Below are 16,531 nucleotides of genomic sequence, written 5' to 3' on the forward strand. Positions count from 1 at the left end.
GGTGGTATTTGTGCAAAATCCGAAAATTGAGTTTCAACAGGCAGATGGGGGGATGATTTCTGGCAGAGGGAGTTCGGATGAGCAAACACCTGCGACAGCAAAGCACTGTGGCCCACAAGGAATGATGGGCAGGTGGGCCCAGGCAGAGCTTAGGGCAGGTGAGGACGACGATGTGAGGGTGAAGCAGAAACGTACGTTCGGCAAATCAAAGAGAAATCTGAACGTCCTGGTGTAAGGCCATGGAACCTGTGAGGCCGGCGGTGGACACCAATGGATTAAGAGCAAGAATGATATGGTGAGAGCTGCGTGGAAGGACATTTGGAAGGTGGGAAGGTTCCAAAGCTGGGAGATATGTTACTACCACAGTTGGTGTCTCAGTCAGCTATTGCCACACTAACGCTGTGTAACAAATAATCCCAGCAGCCAAGAAATTCTTCTCACACTCCCAGGTGTATGGCTCAGCTGAGGTGGCTGATTTAAGCTGTAGTTCTGCGGGCAGACTGAGGACACTGTACTCCACACGCCTCCTCCTGGGACCTCAGGCGTCAGAAGGAATATCTATCTACACGACCGCTCCTTTATCTTCTGTTCTACCTTAAGAAACACATCCCTGCATAAATGTGCATTTTCAACCCTCTTTTAACATAATTTACTTTGCAATTACAAGATAAATATTTTCTTTTACATCAGAGAAGACTTGTAGTTCATGAGAGATTCTATCTAATTGCAAGCTTCTTAGCTGTCCAGCTCTGACTCCTATCTGCCCTTTAATTTAAAATGCCTTCATCTCCTTGTGCCTTACTTAAAATGTAGGTGATTTCCTTTTAATTGGATATGTATCAGTAAAATGGTTTCTGTGCCATTATCAAACCCTGATATAATCCACAGAGAAATATGGAATTCAGGTCGGAGGAGCCAGTTAACAATTCATACAGTGCCCCAAAGTGTAACTGATGAAAGGGTAAGAAGTTCCAGAAGCCGCTGAAGACAGTTACGAGAGCAGGTCACACTCAGGGATGATCTGCGATTGAACGGAGGGATGGACACATCTCACTTCTGCCCGGCAGAGGAGCCTGTGGACTCTTCCCTTCTCATAATTGGCAAGTCTCAATTCAGCACGTGTCACACACGCAAAAAAAAAGATACACTGACTCTGGGAAGACTTCGGAAATGAGAACTCTAAGCCAGGCCGCACACACAAAGAAACTCCTACCATGTATACTTACTGATATCAGTCTTATCCAAAATTATTCATGAGCCTAAGCCAGGGTAAATCTCATTCCTTTATATAAATGCTCCAGTTATAGAGAATGTCGAGAAAGTAAAACTTGTAAGCAGTGTGTTCGGCCAACTAAACCCAACAGTTAAACTTCAAATAGATTTTGAAGCGTTTAACCATGTCTTAGAGAAATTACATGAGCAGAGTCAACAAAATCTAATTCTTTCTGGATGACTCAAGATCCTCCTGTACTCCTCCTTCAATGCACAACCTCAGGATGGTCCCCAGCAAGGGAGCACTTTATGGTCATCCCAGCATCCTCATAAAAGTCACATAGACCCTGTAAGCTGAAACCAATGGCACTATTCTCAGTGAATCAGTCAACCAGGGGAGGAGCTCGTCCACCTTTCTGAGAGTGTTTGCTATCAGCAGGGCCGTGAGAAGCCTTTTTCTTTTCAGGCATTAAGATCTGTGACACCTGCTGTTCCAGGCCAGATGGAGCCGAGCAGTTCATCTCCCTGACACATCCGGAGGTTCAGAGCCCACCCTGCCATAGGAATTTTCCCGTCCCCATCTCTCAGATGATGAATCGGAAGCTGACAGCATTCGGTCCCTTGCACAAGGCCATCCAGCTGACAGCTGTGCCCTGCCTGCCTCTGAGATTCAGCTAAGCCCGCTTCCTCCTCACTCAGGAATTGGGCCCAACCGTGGTCAAGATCTCCTTTTGCTGCCAAGCAAAGTTCAATGGATCCCCGTTCAGGGGTATGGAGAAATCTATATTTATAGACATCGGAACAAACTGTCTTGGGAAATGAAAGCAGCTCAGTTATAATGCAAGATGGAGTTCAAATTACTGCCAAGTTAGGTGCGTCTGTTGAGATCAGCACCTCTCACTTGTGTGGGGCAATTTCCAAAGCTACCCTTGGAGGGCCTGATCCTCACAGTGACTCTAGGACATAGCAGTGCTATGATTACTGTTGTTGTTATTGCTGCTACTAGTTTATAGATGAGAAGGGACTTGGCAGCTAAAGGGCATGCTCAAGGTCACACTGCTAGGGAGGGGCCACATGGGACTCTGACCAGGCTCTCCAGGGGCTCTCAGCCTTGGCTCTTTCTCCTTGCCTTGCATGCTCAATGGTGGAGGGGGACAGTGCCCCCAGGTGGTGAAAATTGGTTCTTGGCGGAGGAAACAAAACGGAACTTACTCTTACCTATGTGTAAAGCACAATATGTATACGTATTACACAAAGGGCTAACAGTGTATCTGCGTTAATAAAATTTCAGGGAACGGTGATTAGGGAAACATCTAAAAAAGCTTTCGGGGACAGTGGTGATGCACAAGAGTTTGAGAAATTGCGCTCCACTCCTTGGTGACCTCCTTATCGTGGTCACGCACAAGATCCCTGTGATTCCTACATTTATTTTCTGAAAGTGTAAACACTGGGGCGTAGTGGGTAAGATACCAAATGAAAAAATAAGTTACCGGTCCCTTTCTCGGTGTTTCACTGTCCTTCAATAGTATAAATACTGATGAGGACCAGGTAAGAGGCTTTGACTACCTTCTAACTGAAAGTGGCCAGTCCATGAAAAACGGTGGCACTTGGTCAATGAATAGTATAAAAGCACACACACGCCCAGCTGGTGTGACTCAGTGGTTGAGCATCGACCTATGGTCCCGGAGATCTCCGTTTGATTCCCGGTCAGGGCACATGCCTGGGTTGCGGGATCAGTCACCAGTAGGGGGTGTGTAGGAGGCAGCTGATCAAGGACTCTCATCATTGATGTTTCTCTCTCTCCCTCTTCATTCCTCTCTCTGAAATTAAAAAAAATATATTTAAAAAAAAAAGTGCGCGTGCACACACACGAAGCCATCTGCTACCTCTCCAGCAGAAACATCAAAGGACAAAAAATCAATCTATTCAGATGATGCATTTGCTTCTAGAGAAGGTTCGATTTTCTTTGAGCCCAATCTGAAGACTTCTGTGCAACAGGACAAGCCTTCAGAATAAAGACCCATAAACAGCCGGGACAGCTGAGAAATGGATAGCCCTGCCGCACGGCAGCAGGGCCTTGAACAGACTTCTCTCCTTAAATATTAATGTTTCAATTACGACGCACACCTACTATATTAGCCACACCGGGCTCCGCGCAGATCAACAGCGGTGGCGCTGGGCAGAATCCTAATGCGGAGAAACAAGGCGGCGCGCTCTGCAGCTCCCTGGACGCCCACGCACAAAGCCGCCTTTCACCACTTGCTCGAGATGCTTTAAGTCACCTGCCTCATGCAAATGCGCCTCATGTTTATTCACGCAGAGGGTTACAGACCACCTTTCATTCCCTGCGCCAGCTCTGCTCATCAGCAGCCTCTGAGCCGGCCCAGCCTGGAAGGGCCCCCTGAGTATGTAATTGCCCCCGAAATACATGCCCAGAGAGTCAGGGAGCTTGAAGCAGTTTGGCAACGAATATATTTCCTTTTTTAAATTCATGCGATGGCTGCCTTGAAGGTTTCAAACAAGTCCCTTTCTACACTAAAGCATAACCCCCTGGATGTGACTAGTTGGCGCGATGTCCCGTGGACGATCCTCCTGGGGAGGTCTCTGGATGCCTCTCTCCTCTGCACTGCTTTGTCCTCGTGGCGGAGAAGTCCTCCCACCCACTTGGGCAAAGCCTATGGCCTCGCCAGGCCCAGCTCGGCTTTGTTCTGTGGGCCTGGGTTCTCTGGTGCCCAGGTCTCCTGTTGGAAGGCAGGGTTCTTACCTGCTAGCCTGAGAGTCTAACCTCCACTGCACTTCGCTTTGTTTATTGTGCTGTCGGGTGAAGTTTAAAATAGTGCTTTTGTTCTAGATTGACTACGTTTTCCAAATCATCAGTCTCTTCTACTTTGGTAATTTGAAAGCATAGCAGAATCACTGGCTCTTGGCTTTTAATGCCGATTTGGACAGCATCTAAAGGAACACCAGTGCTGTGAACAAATGTCTTGATGGTCCCTGGAAGGCTCAGCCATCCCCAGGGAGGTCTGGGCAGCTAGGTAACTGCTGAGGAGGGCTTAACTCCCACCCGCCATTAGGTACATGAGGGGTGTGGAACCTGATGACTTTTAGGCTAATTCCCGTGGCTTGTCACATAGAAAACTAGGGGCCTGAGAAGGTTGTTTGGAGGAAAACACCACCAAAACCAATGAAATTTCCAGCTTCAACATAGTTTCTGCTAAAGTTAAATGAGTCATTTAATCCGGTTAACTCCAACTGGGGTACATAACTTTCCCTTTCCTTTTTGTTTGTAACACAACAGCCAAAAAATGTCTTCTTTTGAAAAGTGCAATTTAAAAAAACCTCATAGACACATAGACACAGACCACAGTGTAGTGATGACCAGAGGGAAAGGGGCTGCGGGAGGTAGGAGAGGGTGAAGGGGATCAGTGGTGACGGAAAGAGTCTTGACCCGGGGTGGTGAGCACACAGCACAATGTACAGACGATGTATCATAGAATCATACACCTGAAATCGGTGAAGTTTTATCAACTGATCTCACCCCAATAAATTCAATACAATAGTGCAACTTACTTTTCATAGACAGAATCTTCTTATTATGTACAAAAACCCCCACACGATACAACTACAGAGGGCGTTTTACTTCCTCAAACCATTTTTACATTTGTTTTGGGATACTGGGATCCACTTTTTAAAACATTTTTATTTTCAGGCATCCGGCTCCTGAGTAGCAGAGCCAGGATTAGAATGTGGGCCTTGAGGATCGATGGACATGCTCCTTCATCGACGCCTGCAATTCATGCGAGCTGGCTATACGTGATGTGTGTGTCTACGGACACGACTCACCCTTAGTGATCGAATCTACCTTAACAAACATCTTCACTGATAGTTTTAGCAAAAACCCTTTTGACACAGTCAAGGGCTAATTGTCTCAACACATCCATAATCCACAAAGAAACCAAGTGCGCCAGGCCAAGCGGCCTTCCTGACCCCATTCTCTCTGCGGCAGCCACCTACCTGCACAGGTGCAAGGCAGGCGTTTCCTGACAGATCTCACAGTAACAAGGCATCCCAGAGTCACGCTGGCCCCAGCTCAGCAAGCCAGAAGGAACAAAGCTGCTCCAAGCTTGTCCCCAGAAGAGAGCATCACCAACACACAGCCGCATGTCTTTCTTCCTCCTTTCTCAAAGCAACCTGAAACCATAGTTGTCCCCACTCTCCCAATTTGCCAACTGCCTTCCACACAAAGCTAAGGGCCATGCAGAGGCGAGGCTCCTTGCGGGACAAGATGCTGCCCCTCTCCCGGTTCTCCTTACCTTGTTGAAGTCTTCAGAAGTCGCCCTCATCTCCTTCCATGTCTTGTTCAGGAGCTGGATGCAGATGCAGAAGAACTCCTCGAAGGATCTGTCGTGGGTGAAGAACATTGGGTGGAAGTCGTTGCATGTCTCACTGGCTGGAGGAAAGAGAAAGGAAACAGGCGGACATCTGAAAAGTGAAATGAGAGGACGGGCACTTGGGGGTGCTCCAGAGAGATGACGGGAGGCATAGTTGGCTCATGCCATGGGGGAAAGTAGGAATTCTGGGAAGCAACCCAAGAACAATCCCTGCGCAACTTCCAAGTTTAAGGTCAGTTGGTCAGACCTACCCTTAGGCACAATAATTTTTTGACAGAAGGACGTTGATGCCTAAGCCACACCATGACATGAGCCTTAGGCTGTTCCCGGGTCCCCTGTGTGGAGTGTGAGCTCTGTACCTGCCTTCTTCACCTTATAAAGACTCTACAGACCACCCTCTCCTCCAAGCCCCTCTCTCGCCCTTAACCGCAGTCTCTGCAGAACAACCCGCAGACGGTGCGCTTCCCCGAGCACAGTTGATGGCAACTCCGAAAGTGCCCTTGATCGCTTCCCTAGGGGCTCTTGTCCCTCCGTAGGCAGCAAGCAGGGGACGTCTGAGATTATTAGCCATCTGGTGCCGTTAACCGTTTGCTTTATATTCCCAGGCACAGGTGGCTGGAGGCTAAAGCAATCCAAGTGGCTTTCAAGGTCACAGTGGGTCGGATCCTGGACCAAACCGTGAGGCCGGCCAGCCTGCCTACGAGTCCCCCACCGCAGAGCTTCCTGGGGTCAGGCCCCATACCCTGAGCTCCAGGGGCAGCCACCTCCCCTGACCAGTGCCCCAGCCCCAGCCTCTGCTCAGCTCTCTGTTCAGGTTACACTCTCATTGCCTTTTCCATGCATCACATTTGATCCTACCACGCCTCTTACTACTCCTGTCTTTTGGGTGAGGACATTGGAGCCCAAGGAACTAGGCTTTGTGACCCCTCAACACAGTACCCTGAGTTTTTAAAAAATAAGCTGTTAAGTACTGTGAAAGAATTCCTATTTTATTTGGAATCTCTTAGAGACCAATTAGACTTTAAGGCTCCAAATGGTGGAGTTTCAAGCCCTAAAAGCCCAGGAAAGGCGGGAGGCAGGGTGGGTTACAGCAGAGGCCTTCTGTGCCTGGGGGAGCCCTGCTGCGGCTATGTGGTTGAATCTCAAGTTCACAGGGCGGGATGGGTTACAGCAGAGACCTTCTGTACTTGGGGGAGCCCTGCTGTAGCCATGGGGTTGAATCTCAAGTCCACTCAGAATCCTCTCGAGCAGGCGGAGGAACCCTGACCAGACCTAAGGGGACACACCCTGCTCCAGCAGGGCCACAAGCTATGATACACCAACCTCTTCTAGCTTCATCCTTTACAAACAGTGAATTCCCAACTTCTGAACAATTTAAAGCATCAGCGAAGCAGCCCGTGTTTGCACAGCTCACCTCCTCTGAGGCAGTCGTGTTTGTACAGCTCACGTGGAACCCCCTGTGAAGACAGGGGAAGGCTGCTTTCTTCCAGACAAGGTCCGGGCACAGGCTGGCAGCAGCGCCAGTCATGTAGAAAGGGTTAGGGTCTGGGCCGAAGACTTGGGTTCAAGTCCCCGCCATGCCAAGCAAGACCAAGTCATGTCACCTCTCTGAGCCTTGATTTTAACTAAAAAAGTGGAAATAAATCTGTTGGGCTTCTTCCAAGGCCTCAGAGAGGATCACATGATATGAGTCTTGGGAAAGTGCTTTGAAGGGATGAATGTTGACGCAGATACGGAGAGAGGTGGTGGAAGATAATGAATGTTGTGTCAGCCCTGGATCCACATTACTATTTATTACAATGAGCACATGAGGAAGATGTCATCCAAGGCCATGTGGCTTCCAAGGGGCAGAGCTGGAATATAGACTCAGCTCAACGTGGCCCCAGCCCACCACTGCTCTGTCGTATTCGGTTCCTCAATCTGTTTCCCACCTAAGCCCTCCCCTTCCCCCCTCCTCCCAACACGAATCTGAAAGAGTCGCCTTTCTACCCATAGATGATATTTATGAAATAAAATCTGACAAGTGATACAACTTTAACTATTAATACTTAGGGCATATTTAGTTTGGGGTTCCTCTCTTTTCTCCCTACTAGTCGTGATCAGAGTGGAGTTAGATTCAAATCACCAGGGCTACTCTCCTCTTCTGGATCCTACTTCACCCTCCCCTCACTCAGGTCAAGCTGCTCTCTTGACAATTCTCCTGAGTATCCAAGAAACAGTCTCCCTGGTTCTAGCTTCTACTGAACTAACTCTTTTACCTTCCTCAAGATATTCTCAGCTCTTCAGCACCCCAAGTTTCCCCAGGTAATCAATCACTGGAGAACAGTATCATTAGATGACTTTATGTGACTTATTTCGAGAAACTAATAGACTGGATTTCTTGTTAATAGAACTCCAATTTTCATTACGACAGAGTGCCCACCTGAAACTACATTTCCCAGCCTCTTGTAAGTAAGAGTGGTCACTATGACAATCCTCACCAACAACAGATGAATGGAAATTGCTGGGGGGCTTCCAGGAAAGGCCTGGCAGTGAGGAATGGACAAACAACAAAGCCAAACAACCTGTCCTTGGCATGTTACACAAGAAACAATGACAAGAAACTGATGTACTTGGGGATTCAGGGCTCCTTGTCTTAAGGTTGTCCCTGTGTTAGAGCCAAGGATAAAGTATTAAATGTTAATGTAATTTTCTTCTAAAACGTTCAAATTGCAGATACCCAGGACTGAGGACTATTGAGCAGGAAGGATCTGTTGAGATGATCTGATCTGTTTCTCTCTCTCTTTTGTAGGTAAGAACAGTGAGAAAGGCAAATGCCAGAAAGGGGCAAAGACGCTGGGGGCCAGATGGGCAGGGTTCAAGTCCAGATTCCATCACCTACTGCTGAGTCACCTGAGCAACTCAATTCATCTGCCAAGGCCTCAGTCTTCTCATCCACAAACTGGGACAACAGTATGAATTTTATCAGGTTGCTGTGAGGACTAAGGGGGTACAGTGACTATAAGAAGTAAGCTCACTGCGGTTGTGAGCCAACAGGATCACTTGGTCACAGTATGTCCAGCGAACCTTGGCCCAGGCCCCTCCCACTGATAAATGTGAACATGCGTCAGCCTAATGGGGTGGCCTCGGTCTCAAGAAGAAGGTCCTTAATTCAGAGGCTTCAACAAACAAACAAAAGCAGGGAAGCTGAGGCTTACTGTTGCTTTTTTTTTTTTTTTAAATAAAAACATTTAGTGAGAAAAAAATATTAAATGAGCAGGCAATAATTTTACAATAAAAGAGAGAAATTTTCAATGAGACAAAATAGTAATACTTTTTTAAAAACAAAATTGTTGTTAAGCACACTGAGATTCTACTTTATAAAAATCAACTTAATGGTCTTTTAAGTCTGGGACGTTTAGGCCTTCTCAGAGCTGAGGGTAAAACAGATTCTTATGACTTACTGACATCTAACTCATTTATGAATACGTCAGCATCGTGAGCAGCTATAATCCATGCACCTGTGTTTTAAAAATAAAAATAAGGTTGTATGTATGCTCAGATAGCAAACTGCCTTTCAAATAGATTTCTTCCTCTTTTCCACTGGATGATGTGAGCAGAGGCAGGTGTCCTTACTGGGGTCTCAGAGAACAAGCTCTACAGCCCTGAATACAGAGAACAGGTTCTGGTGCTGCCCTGTGACCTTGAGAAGGTCATCTCAGCTCCCTGGGTTGCAAGGTTCTTACCTGTAAATAAGATGGACTGCGAAGGTTCCTGCCAAGTCGAACATTCTAAGACCATACATGCACACACTCACATATGCACACTCACACTTTACTCATCAGATAGGAACTTTCAACTCCCCAGTGCCCATCGATAATTGTAGGAGTTGGAGGCTGCACAGCCCTCACCTTTATTTCCTAAATTAGTATTTCCTTGAATGACAGGATGGCTCCACATTTCATTTCAGGTGTGAAGGCATCAAAGCAGCATTTTTGATAGGCTCAGAAAATGTTTGATGACCTAGTATTTACTCTTACTTTCATTAGAAAATTGTTAGTTGCTTTTACACCCTCCCGACACATTCATATTCCCGAATGCAGACCATTACGTAAGGAAATTACTTGACTAAAGATAGAATGACAAGCTGACAGGCGAAGGCACATAATTTCTGCTCTTTCATGGGAATTTTCTAAGACAAATGTAATTTTCCAGATGCTGAAAAGCCCTCTTCCAAGCTCTCAATGACCCTTGTTATGCTAAGAGACACTGGGAGCCCATTAACAAGTGGCTGGAGGTCCACAGACATGGGAGGCACTAGCAAATTCTGAATATTTTTACCCAAAGAGAGATTAGCAGTAGCCTGACCTAAAGGGCATTTTGCTTTAAAATTCTGAGCTACTGGAAGAAGGGGATACATCACACAGCCACGGAAGTATTCAATACAGGAGAACTGCTGGAGTGACTGTAAAAACTTGTCAGTTATCCGCAGCATGGACACCCCAATCGGTGCTATTGTGGCCCTAAGGTCAGTGTGGATAATGCGGCGATGATTTCTCAGATGCAAATGTATATTTATACCTTTATACCTTTGCAGAAACTCTTACTCAGTGACCTTGGCATTTTCTACTTCTATTTATTTATGTATTTATTTTTAAATATCTTTTTATTGATTTCAGAGAGAGGAAGGGAGAGGGAGAGATAGAAACATCAGTGATGAGAGTCATTGGTCAGCTGCCCCCTGCACTGGGGATCAAGCCCGCAACCCGGGCCTGTGCCCTGACCGGGAATCAAACCTCCATCTCCTGTATCATAGGTTGATGCTCAACCACTCAGCCATGCCAGCTGGGCTATTTTTATTTATTATTATTATTATTTTTGTTAATCCTTACCCAAAGATATTTTTCCACTGATTTTTTTAGAGAGTGGAAGGGGGGGGGGAGGGGGGAGGGGAGAGAGAGAGGGAGGGGGGAGAGGGGGGGAGAGAAAGAGAGAGAAAGAGAGAGACGTCTATGGGAGAGAGACACATGGATTGGTTGCCTCCTGCACGCACCCCAGCCAGGACTGGGGATCGAGCCTACAACTGAGGTACGTGCCCTTGGCCAGAATCAAACCTGAGCCCCTTTAGTCTGAGGACTGACACTCTAACCACTGAGCCAAACCGCTAGGGCACCATTTTCTGTTTTTAGACGTGGAGCATTCTTTCACGGCTCGGTTTGGGGTTTGGAAGATGCTAAAAGTTCAGACTTTTGTGGGTGGGAGAGGTGGAGCAGGGAGTGAGGGCAGAGAAGTTGAAGTCCCCCACTGCTCTGGAGTCCCACCAATACAGACCCCCCGTGCCCGCCCCCCCCCCCCCCATTTCAGGCCCTGATCAGAGGCTAGACAGCTGCTCAGCGCTCCCAGCTCTGAGCCTGGGTTAATAGAGCTGCAAACCCTTTTCTGTCCTCTAACGCGCCTAAAAACAGTAGGAAATCAACACTGAAGAGACACTCAGCAGCTAATCCAATGCTCCTTGTTCACCCTCCCTATGGGTCTTTCTAAAAGGACGTCGAGAGAGGAAAAAAAAATACTGACTAGTGTTAGGGCTGAAAATCATACCTGAGCACTGAAAGAGACAATTCGGCAAGAAAGACCAGAGGCCACATCCCAAGCTCGAGGTGTATGTTACAGAAGAGCAGGGGCTCTGGAGCAGGTTGACCTGGGTGCAAATCTTGGTGACATTTTTTTTTTTTTTTTATAATATATATTTTTATTGATTTAGGAGAGGGAGAGAGATAGAAACATCAATGATGAGCGAGTGTCATTGATCAGCTGCCTCCTACATGCTCCCTACTGGGGATGGAGCCCGCAACCCGGGCAGGAATCGAACCGTGACCTCCTGGCTCATAGGCCGACACTCAACCACTGAGCCACGCCCGCTGGGCTTTTTAATAGCAATGTGACCCTGATCACATTACACTTCCTCTGGACCTCAATGTCCTCATTAAAAAAAAAAAAGACAAAGCCTCCTATCTTATCAGATTGCTGCTAGGATTAAATGTAAAGCCATACATGGTTCATATATTAACTGAGATAAAATAAGTACTCAGTAAATGCTAGTTGTCACCAGTTTTAATAGAAAAATAATTATTGTACTTAGCTTAAATTACAAATCTGGAGGAATTACACTTTCAGATAGAAAGACGTTATAAAACTACAGTAATTAATGCATCTTGCTATTGGTCCACAGATGGAAAAACAGAACAATGGAACAGAATAGGAAGTCTAGATACAGACCTGTATATCCAGTCACTAGATTTACCACAAAGGTAACAGGGCAGTGGAAGAGAGTTTCAATAACTGGTGCTGGGCCAATTATATATGCATCCAGAAAAAATGAATCATGAGTTCCTGCCTCGCACCACCTACAAAAAACAACTCTAGGTGGATTATAAATCTCAGTGTGAAAGGAAAAACAACGGAGCTTCCATATAACACAGGAGAACCTATTCATGACAGTCAGGTGAGCAAAGATTTCTTAAGCAGGACAGAACAAGCATTAACCCTAAGGAAAAGTGCTGATCGAATTATATTAAAATCAATAACTGCTCACTAGGAGATGCAATAAGGATGGCAACCTTGGAGTAGGAGAAAAACTTGCAACATTGAACTGGTATTTATATTGGTGATATAAATACCCCTATTACTCAGTAAGGAAAAACACAACCCAGCAGAAAAATGGCCACAATGTGAATAGGCATTTCCCCAAATAGAACATCTCAGTGGCAAGTAAACACAGGAAAAGTGCTTGGCTTTCTTAGTCACCAGGGAATATAAATTTAAACAATGAGATACTTTCAAACATCCACCAGAATGGCTACAGTAAGAATACGGAAAATACTAAGTGTTGGTAAGAATGTGGAACAAACGGCATCCTCACACACGGCTGACGGGAGTGGGAATTGTTTGCCACCTTGAAGAAGTGTGGTAGCATTTATCTAAGCTAAAACAGTCATACCCTATGGTACAGCAATGCTACCCAAAGACAGAAGCCCAACAGAAATGCATTCACACGTGCTGCATAAGAAATGCATGCAAATGCTCAAAGCAGCACATTTGTTAGAGCCCCAGACTTGAAACAACCAAAATGTCCATGGAAGAGTTATTAGTTAGATAAATAAATTATAGTTTACTCACACAGAAGCATGCTTATAACAAAAAAATGACTTTAAAAACAAAATAGATATAGAGACACAGACACATAGGACAGACTGACGAATCTCAGAGGCAAGGTCGGGGTGGGTGGGTGGGTGGGAAGACATTAACCAAAGAACTTACAGGCATGAATGTGTAGCCTGTGGATAACCTGTGGACACAGACAATAGCGTGCTGAAGGCCCGGGGGGGGGTGTGTGTGTGTGTGTGTGAGGGGGGCCAATGGGGGAAACACAGGGGAGGGGGCATCTGTAATACTTTCAACCATAAAGATACAAAAAGAAACACTATGCTACAACATGAATGAATGAGAACATAACGTTGAACAAAAGGAGTCCTGTACAGAGAGAACATACTATATAATGCTATCGATCTAAAGCTCAGAACAGGCACAATTCACAGAGGAAAAGGTGGGGGAGGGCCCATGACAGCTGTGTAATATTCTCTGTCTTGATCCAGTGGTAACCAAATGGATAGCTGTTGGCTGGAAAATTCATGGAGCTGTATTGTGTTCTTAGGATTTGAACACTTACAAGCGTTTCGGTTACACGTACATGAAAAGTTAATTTAAAATGTAGGACATGAGCTTTCCGATGACTGTGCAGACAGGGTGAAGCTATTCCACGAGACTTAGGCGGGTTTTGGGAGCAGTACCGGGTCTGCCCCGCCCCTCCCCTCTGGAGCCAGGGGTTGGCCTGCATGTCGCCCAGGTACTGGCTGGATGCAAAAGCATGTAACCTGTTTATGCCGGCGTCCTAGTCCCAACTGGTGTCAGCTTCTGACTGCAGTTTAATTTCACCTGGGGAAGGCTAAGACTCTATGCCGCATTTTCTCTCATGGGCGGGATGCTGACCCGCTGTAGTCCTGCAGCTGCTGTATGAACTCTAAGGAGAGTCACCCGTTTCTTTTAAATGAGCTTTTCCCTCTCTCCCTCCCTCACGAGCATGTGCATGTCCACCTGTCTATCCACCTATCCGTCCCTCTGTCCAACGGCAAGGTGGTTACGAGCATGGCCTTGGAGCCAGTCTGCCTGAGCTTGGATCTGGTTCTGCCACTCACCGTCCACATGACCTTCAGCTCATGACAGGGAGAGGCAAGTGAAAGATGAGGCCGAAGGTTAGGCTCGCATCAGGTCACGTCATCCTTTGCAGACGGCGTGGGGGGCTTTATTCCCCCCGCAGTGGGAAGCCATTACGTGGGTTTAAATAGGAGCATGATAAAATCCCTTCTCATCTCCTTTCTTACTCCACATTTGGTCTCTTTTAATGGAATTAAAATTCAAGTAATTGAAGATTCCTACTATTCTGGAGTCCATGGACTTGGTATTTTAGTGTCCTGAGGAGGAGTGGTGAGCCAGGTAAAAACCTGAGTGCTCAGTGGTTAGGGGTCAGTCTGGAGTTCGGGGCTGAGGCTGGAGTTTTTCCTATGCACCTGAGCTGTGGGATCCCAACCACGTCCTTTATTGTCTCTGTGTCTCTCTTATGATGACGACAACAGTAACTTATAGCTTGTAGAACCGAGGAAAGATACAGTGAGAAGATTTCCATAAAACACTTAGCAAAGCATTTGCCATATAACAAGCACTCAATAAATGTGAGTCATAAAATGCTGTACAGAACACAAATGTGATATGTATGTCGCCCCCCAACCCTGAATCTAATACAAGGCTTACAGTGGAGCCTTATTTACCTTCACCTCCCTTCGTGACGCTTCCCCACTCTGGAAAGTTACAGGACAGTGTTCCCATCATCGTCTTGCGAGATGTTTAACCAAAAGGCCGAATGAGCAGAAATTCCAGTAAATGAAGATTGCTGATAAGAGCGAGCTGTGTGACCCCTGGGAGGTTGCTTAGAATTGAAAATGGTCCTGCTGATATGCTCTGTTTTTGCTCTTTCCTTTGTCCTCTGGCCGAAACCACCAAGAAGGGCAGGAAAATGGACACTGCATCCTTGGAACCTTATCTGTTGGCAAAATAACTGTTTCTGGATCCACCTACAGGTCTACGAGGGGGCTCTTTCTTGTCCCAAAAAGAAAGAAAAAGAGAGCAGGGAAAAATGCAGTCTTCAGGAAGGAGCATCACACTTGAGGTGTGAGCTAGCAACGCAAACCAAGAGGGGCGCGCACTCGCCACAGTGTGCCCTGCCCGTCTGGGTGGGCTGCCGCGGAAGGTGGGGAAGGAGAATCCCGGCTGGCGGGAGTCGGAGCAGAGCAGAGAGAACATTCAAGGCACCGCTTCTGCACGCCCTTGTTAGGGCTCCCTTACAGGGAAAATTATTCCGAGAAGTGGCACATTAAGAGACTGTCACACAGCAAATTTAGCAGGGATATAAATAACCGCCTGTCCAACCCTGTGAAAATGGGCCCTCGGGGGTAATGTTGGGAAGGAGGCAGATCGGCGAGCAGCTGTGATGCGCCTCACTGAGGAAGACCCAGCAAGAACCGTGTATACCACCCAATGACCATGGCTCACCCCGACCCGGGGCTCGGAGCATTCGCCAGGGCTGGGGAGCTGGCAAAAGGGGCTATGAATCTTGAATCCAAAAAGGCAAAATTAAGCAAAGAGGACAGGCCAAGGCCTGCTCATCACATGCATGTTCAGCGAATGACTCCTCTTAAAAACTCAGCGATTACCTGTAGCTGTCGGGATAAGATGCACTGCTTTGGCAAGGCATTCGGCCTCCCGGCCCGACCCTCCTGCTCTCCTCCCCACTGTCCTCTGACAGGCCTGGGCCCTGAAGTCAGTCACAGTGTCCGCCTCTGCGTCAGGTAAACCACCCTGTGTGCACCTGCACAGGTTAAGCTGCTGGGTTCCCCCTTCACGGAGCCCACTGAGTCATCCTCGAAGCCCCTCCCTTTACTGGAGACACTTCACTCCGGCTTGTCCACCTGTCTCTTCCTTTGTGCTTCTACAGGCCTTGACTTTCTCCACCTGTTTGGGTCCCCTCCTGATTATGAGCCTACGAAAGTGGGAACTTCGATTTGCTCATTTCTGAGTTCTGTTCGGTCCTCCCAGGGCCAGCCTTCCACAAACACATTCCTGCACTACCTTCCCACTGTCCTTTGCCTGGTGCCTCCAATTTCTCTTCCATGTGGTCTCCACTGTGCCCACTTCAGGCATGCTTATGGGACAGCATAAGGGGTGTCCCCCAACTTTGGTACAACACCGATCTCGGCACACCTTGGAAGGCTCCCACATGCTTGAAAATAGCTCAACCTGCAAAATGAGGTCCTCCGCCCTCTCTCCCCCAATTTTCTGAAACCCGAGTGTAGGTGTTCTCTTAAAAGAACAGTGGGGAACATGACAAAGGAAGCAAATTCATTACACAAATTCAACAGAAGAGAAAAACAAACCTGATTATGTTCCTAAAATACAGAGACGTAACCCTCCTCCATAGACCAACTGCCAACCCCTAGCCCCTGGGGGGCGGGGTCCCTGCACCATTCCTCTCCCCGCCTCCCTGGCCACACATCCGCTTGGAGCAGGGGCTCTGGTTTAGTGCCCGTGTCGGGCCCCTCTCGGACTCTGCGACAAGGAACAGATGGTATCACGGATTGCACTGCAGTGTTAACAAAGTGTTCGCCGTGGGCAGTGACATTAAGGGAGATGTGGAGAGATGGAGAGATTAAGGGAATAATCCACTGACAATCATGCTTTTGCCAGTGTGGGATTTGAGAAGATGGCGATCTATATCGGTGAACATGAAAAGAGTTAAATCTCTAATCCTTTGGCCTCTCTGCAGTTCTGTTCAGTCCTCT

The 16,531-nt window shown here is 47.2% G+C and overlaps 1 protein-coding gene across 4 annotated transcripts in view; it reads right to left on the bottom strand.

Moving 5' to 3' along the window:
- Window positions 1-16,531, bottom strand: part of ELMO1 (engulfment and cell motility 1) — a 349,884-nt gene that overhangs the window by 95,521 nt on the left and 237,832 nt on the right. For all 4 annotated transcript variants that reach the window (XM_081146832.1, XM_081146833.1, XM_081146834.1 and 1 more), the window contains one exon: window positions 5,526-5,662. In XM_081146832.1, the coding sequence (XP_081002958.1) occupies window positions 5,526-5,662 (137 nt within the window). The remainder of the gene's footprint in view (window positions 1-5,525; window positions 5,663-16,531) is intronic.

This window comes from Miniopterus schreibersii (assembly GCF_964146895.1).
Source record: "Miniopterus schreibersii genome assembly, chromosome: 9".
Classification (NCBI taxonomy): Eukaryota; Metazoa; Chordata; class Mammalia; order Chiroptera; family Miniopteridae; genus Miniopterus; species Miniopterus schreibersii.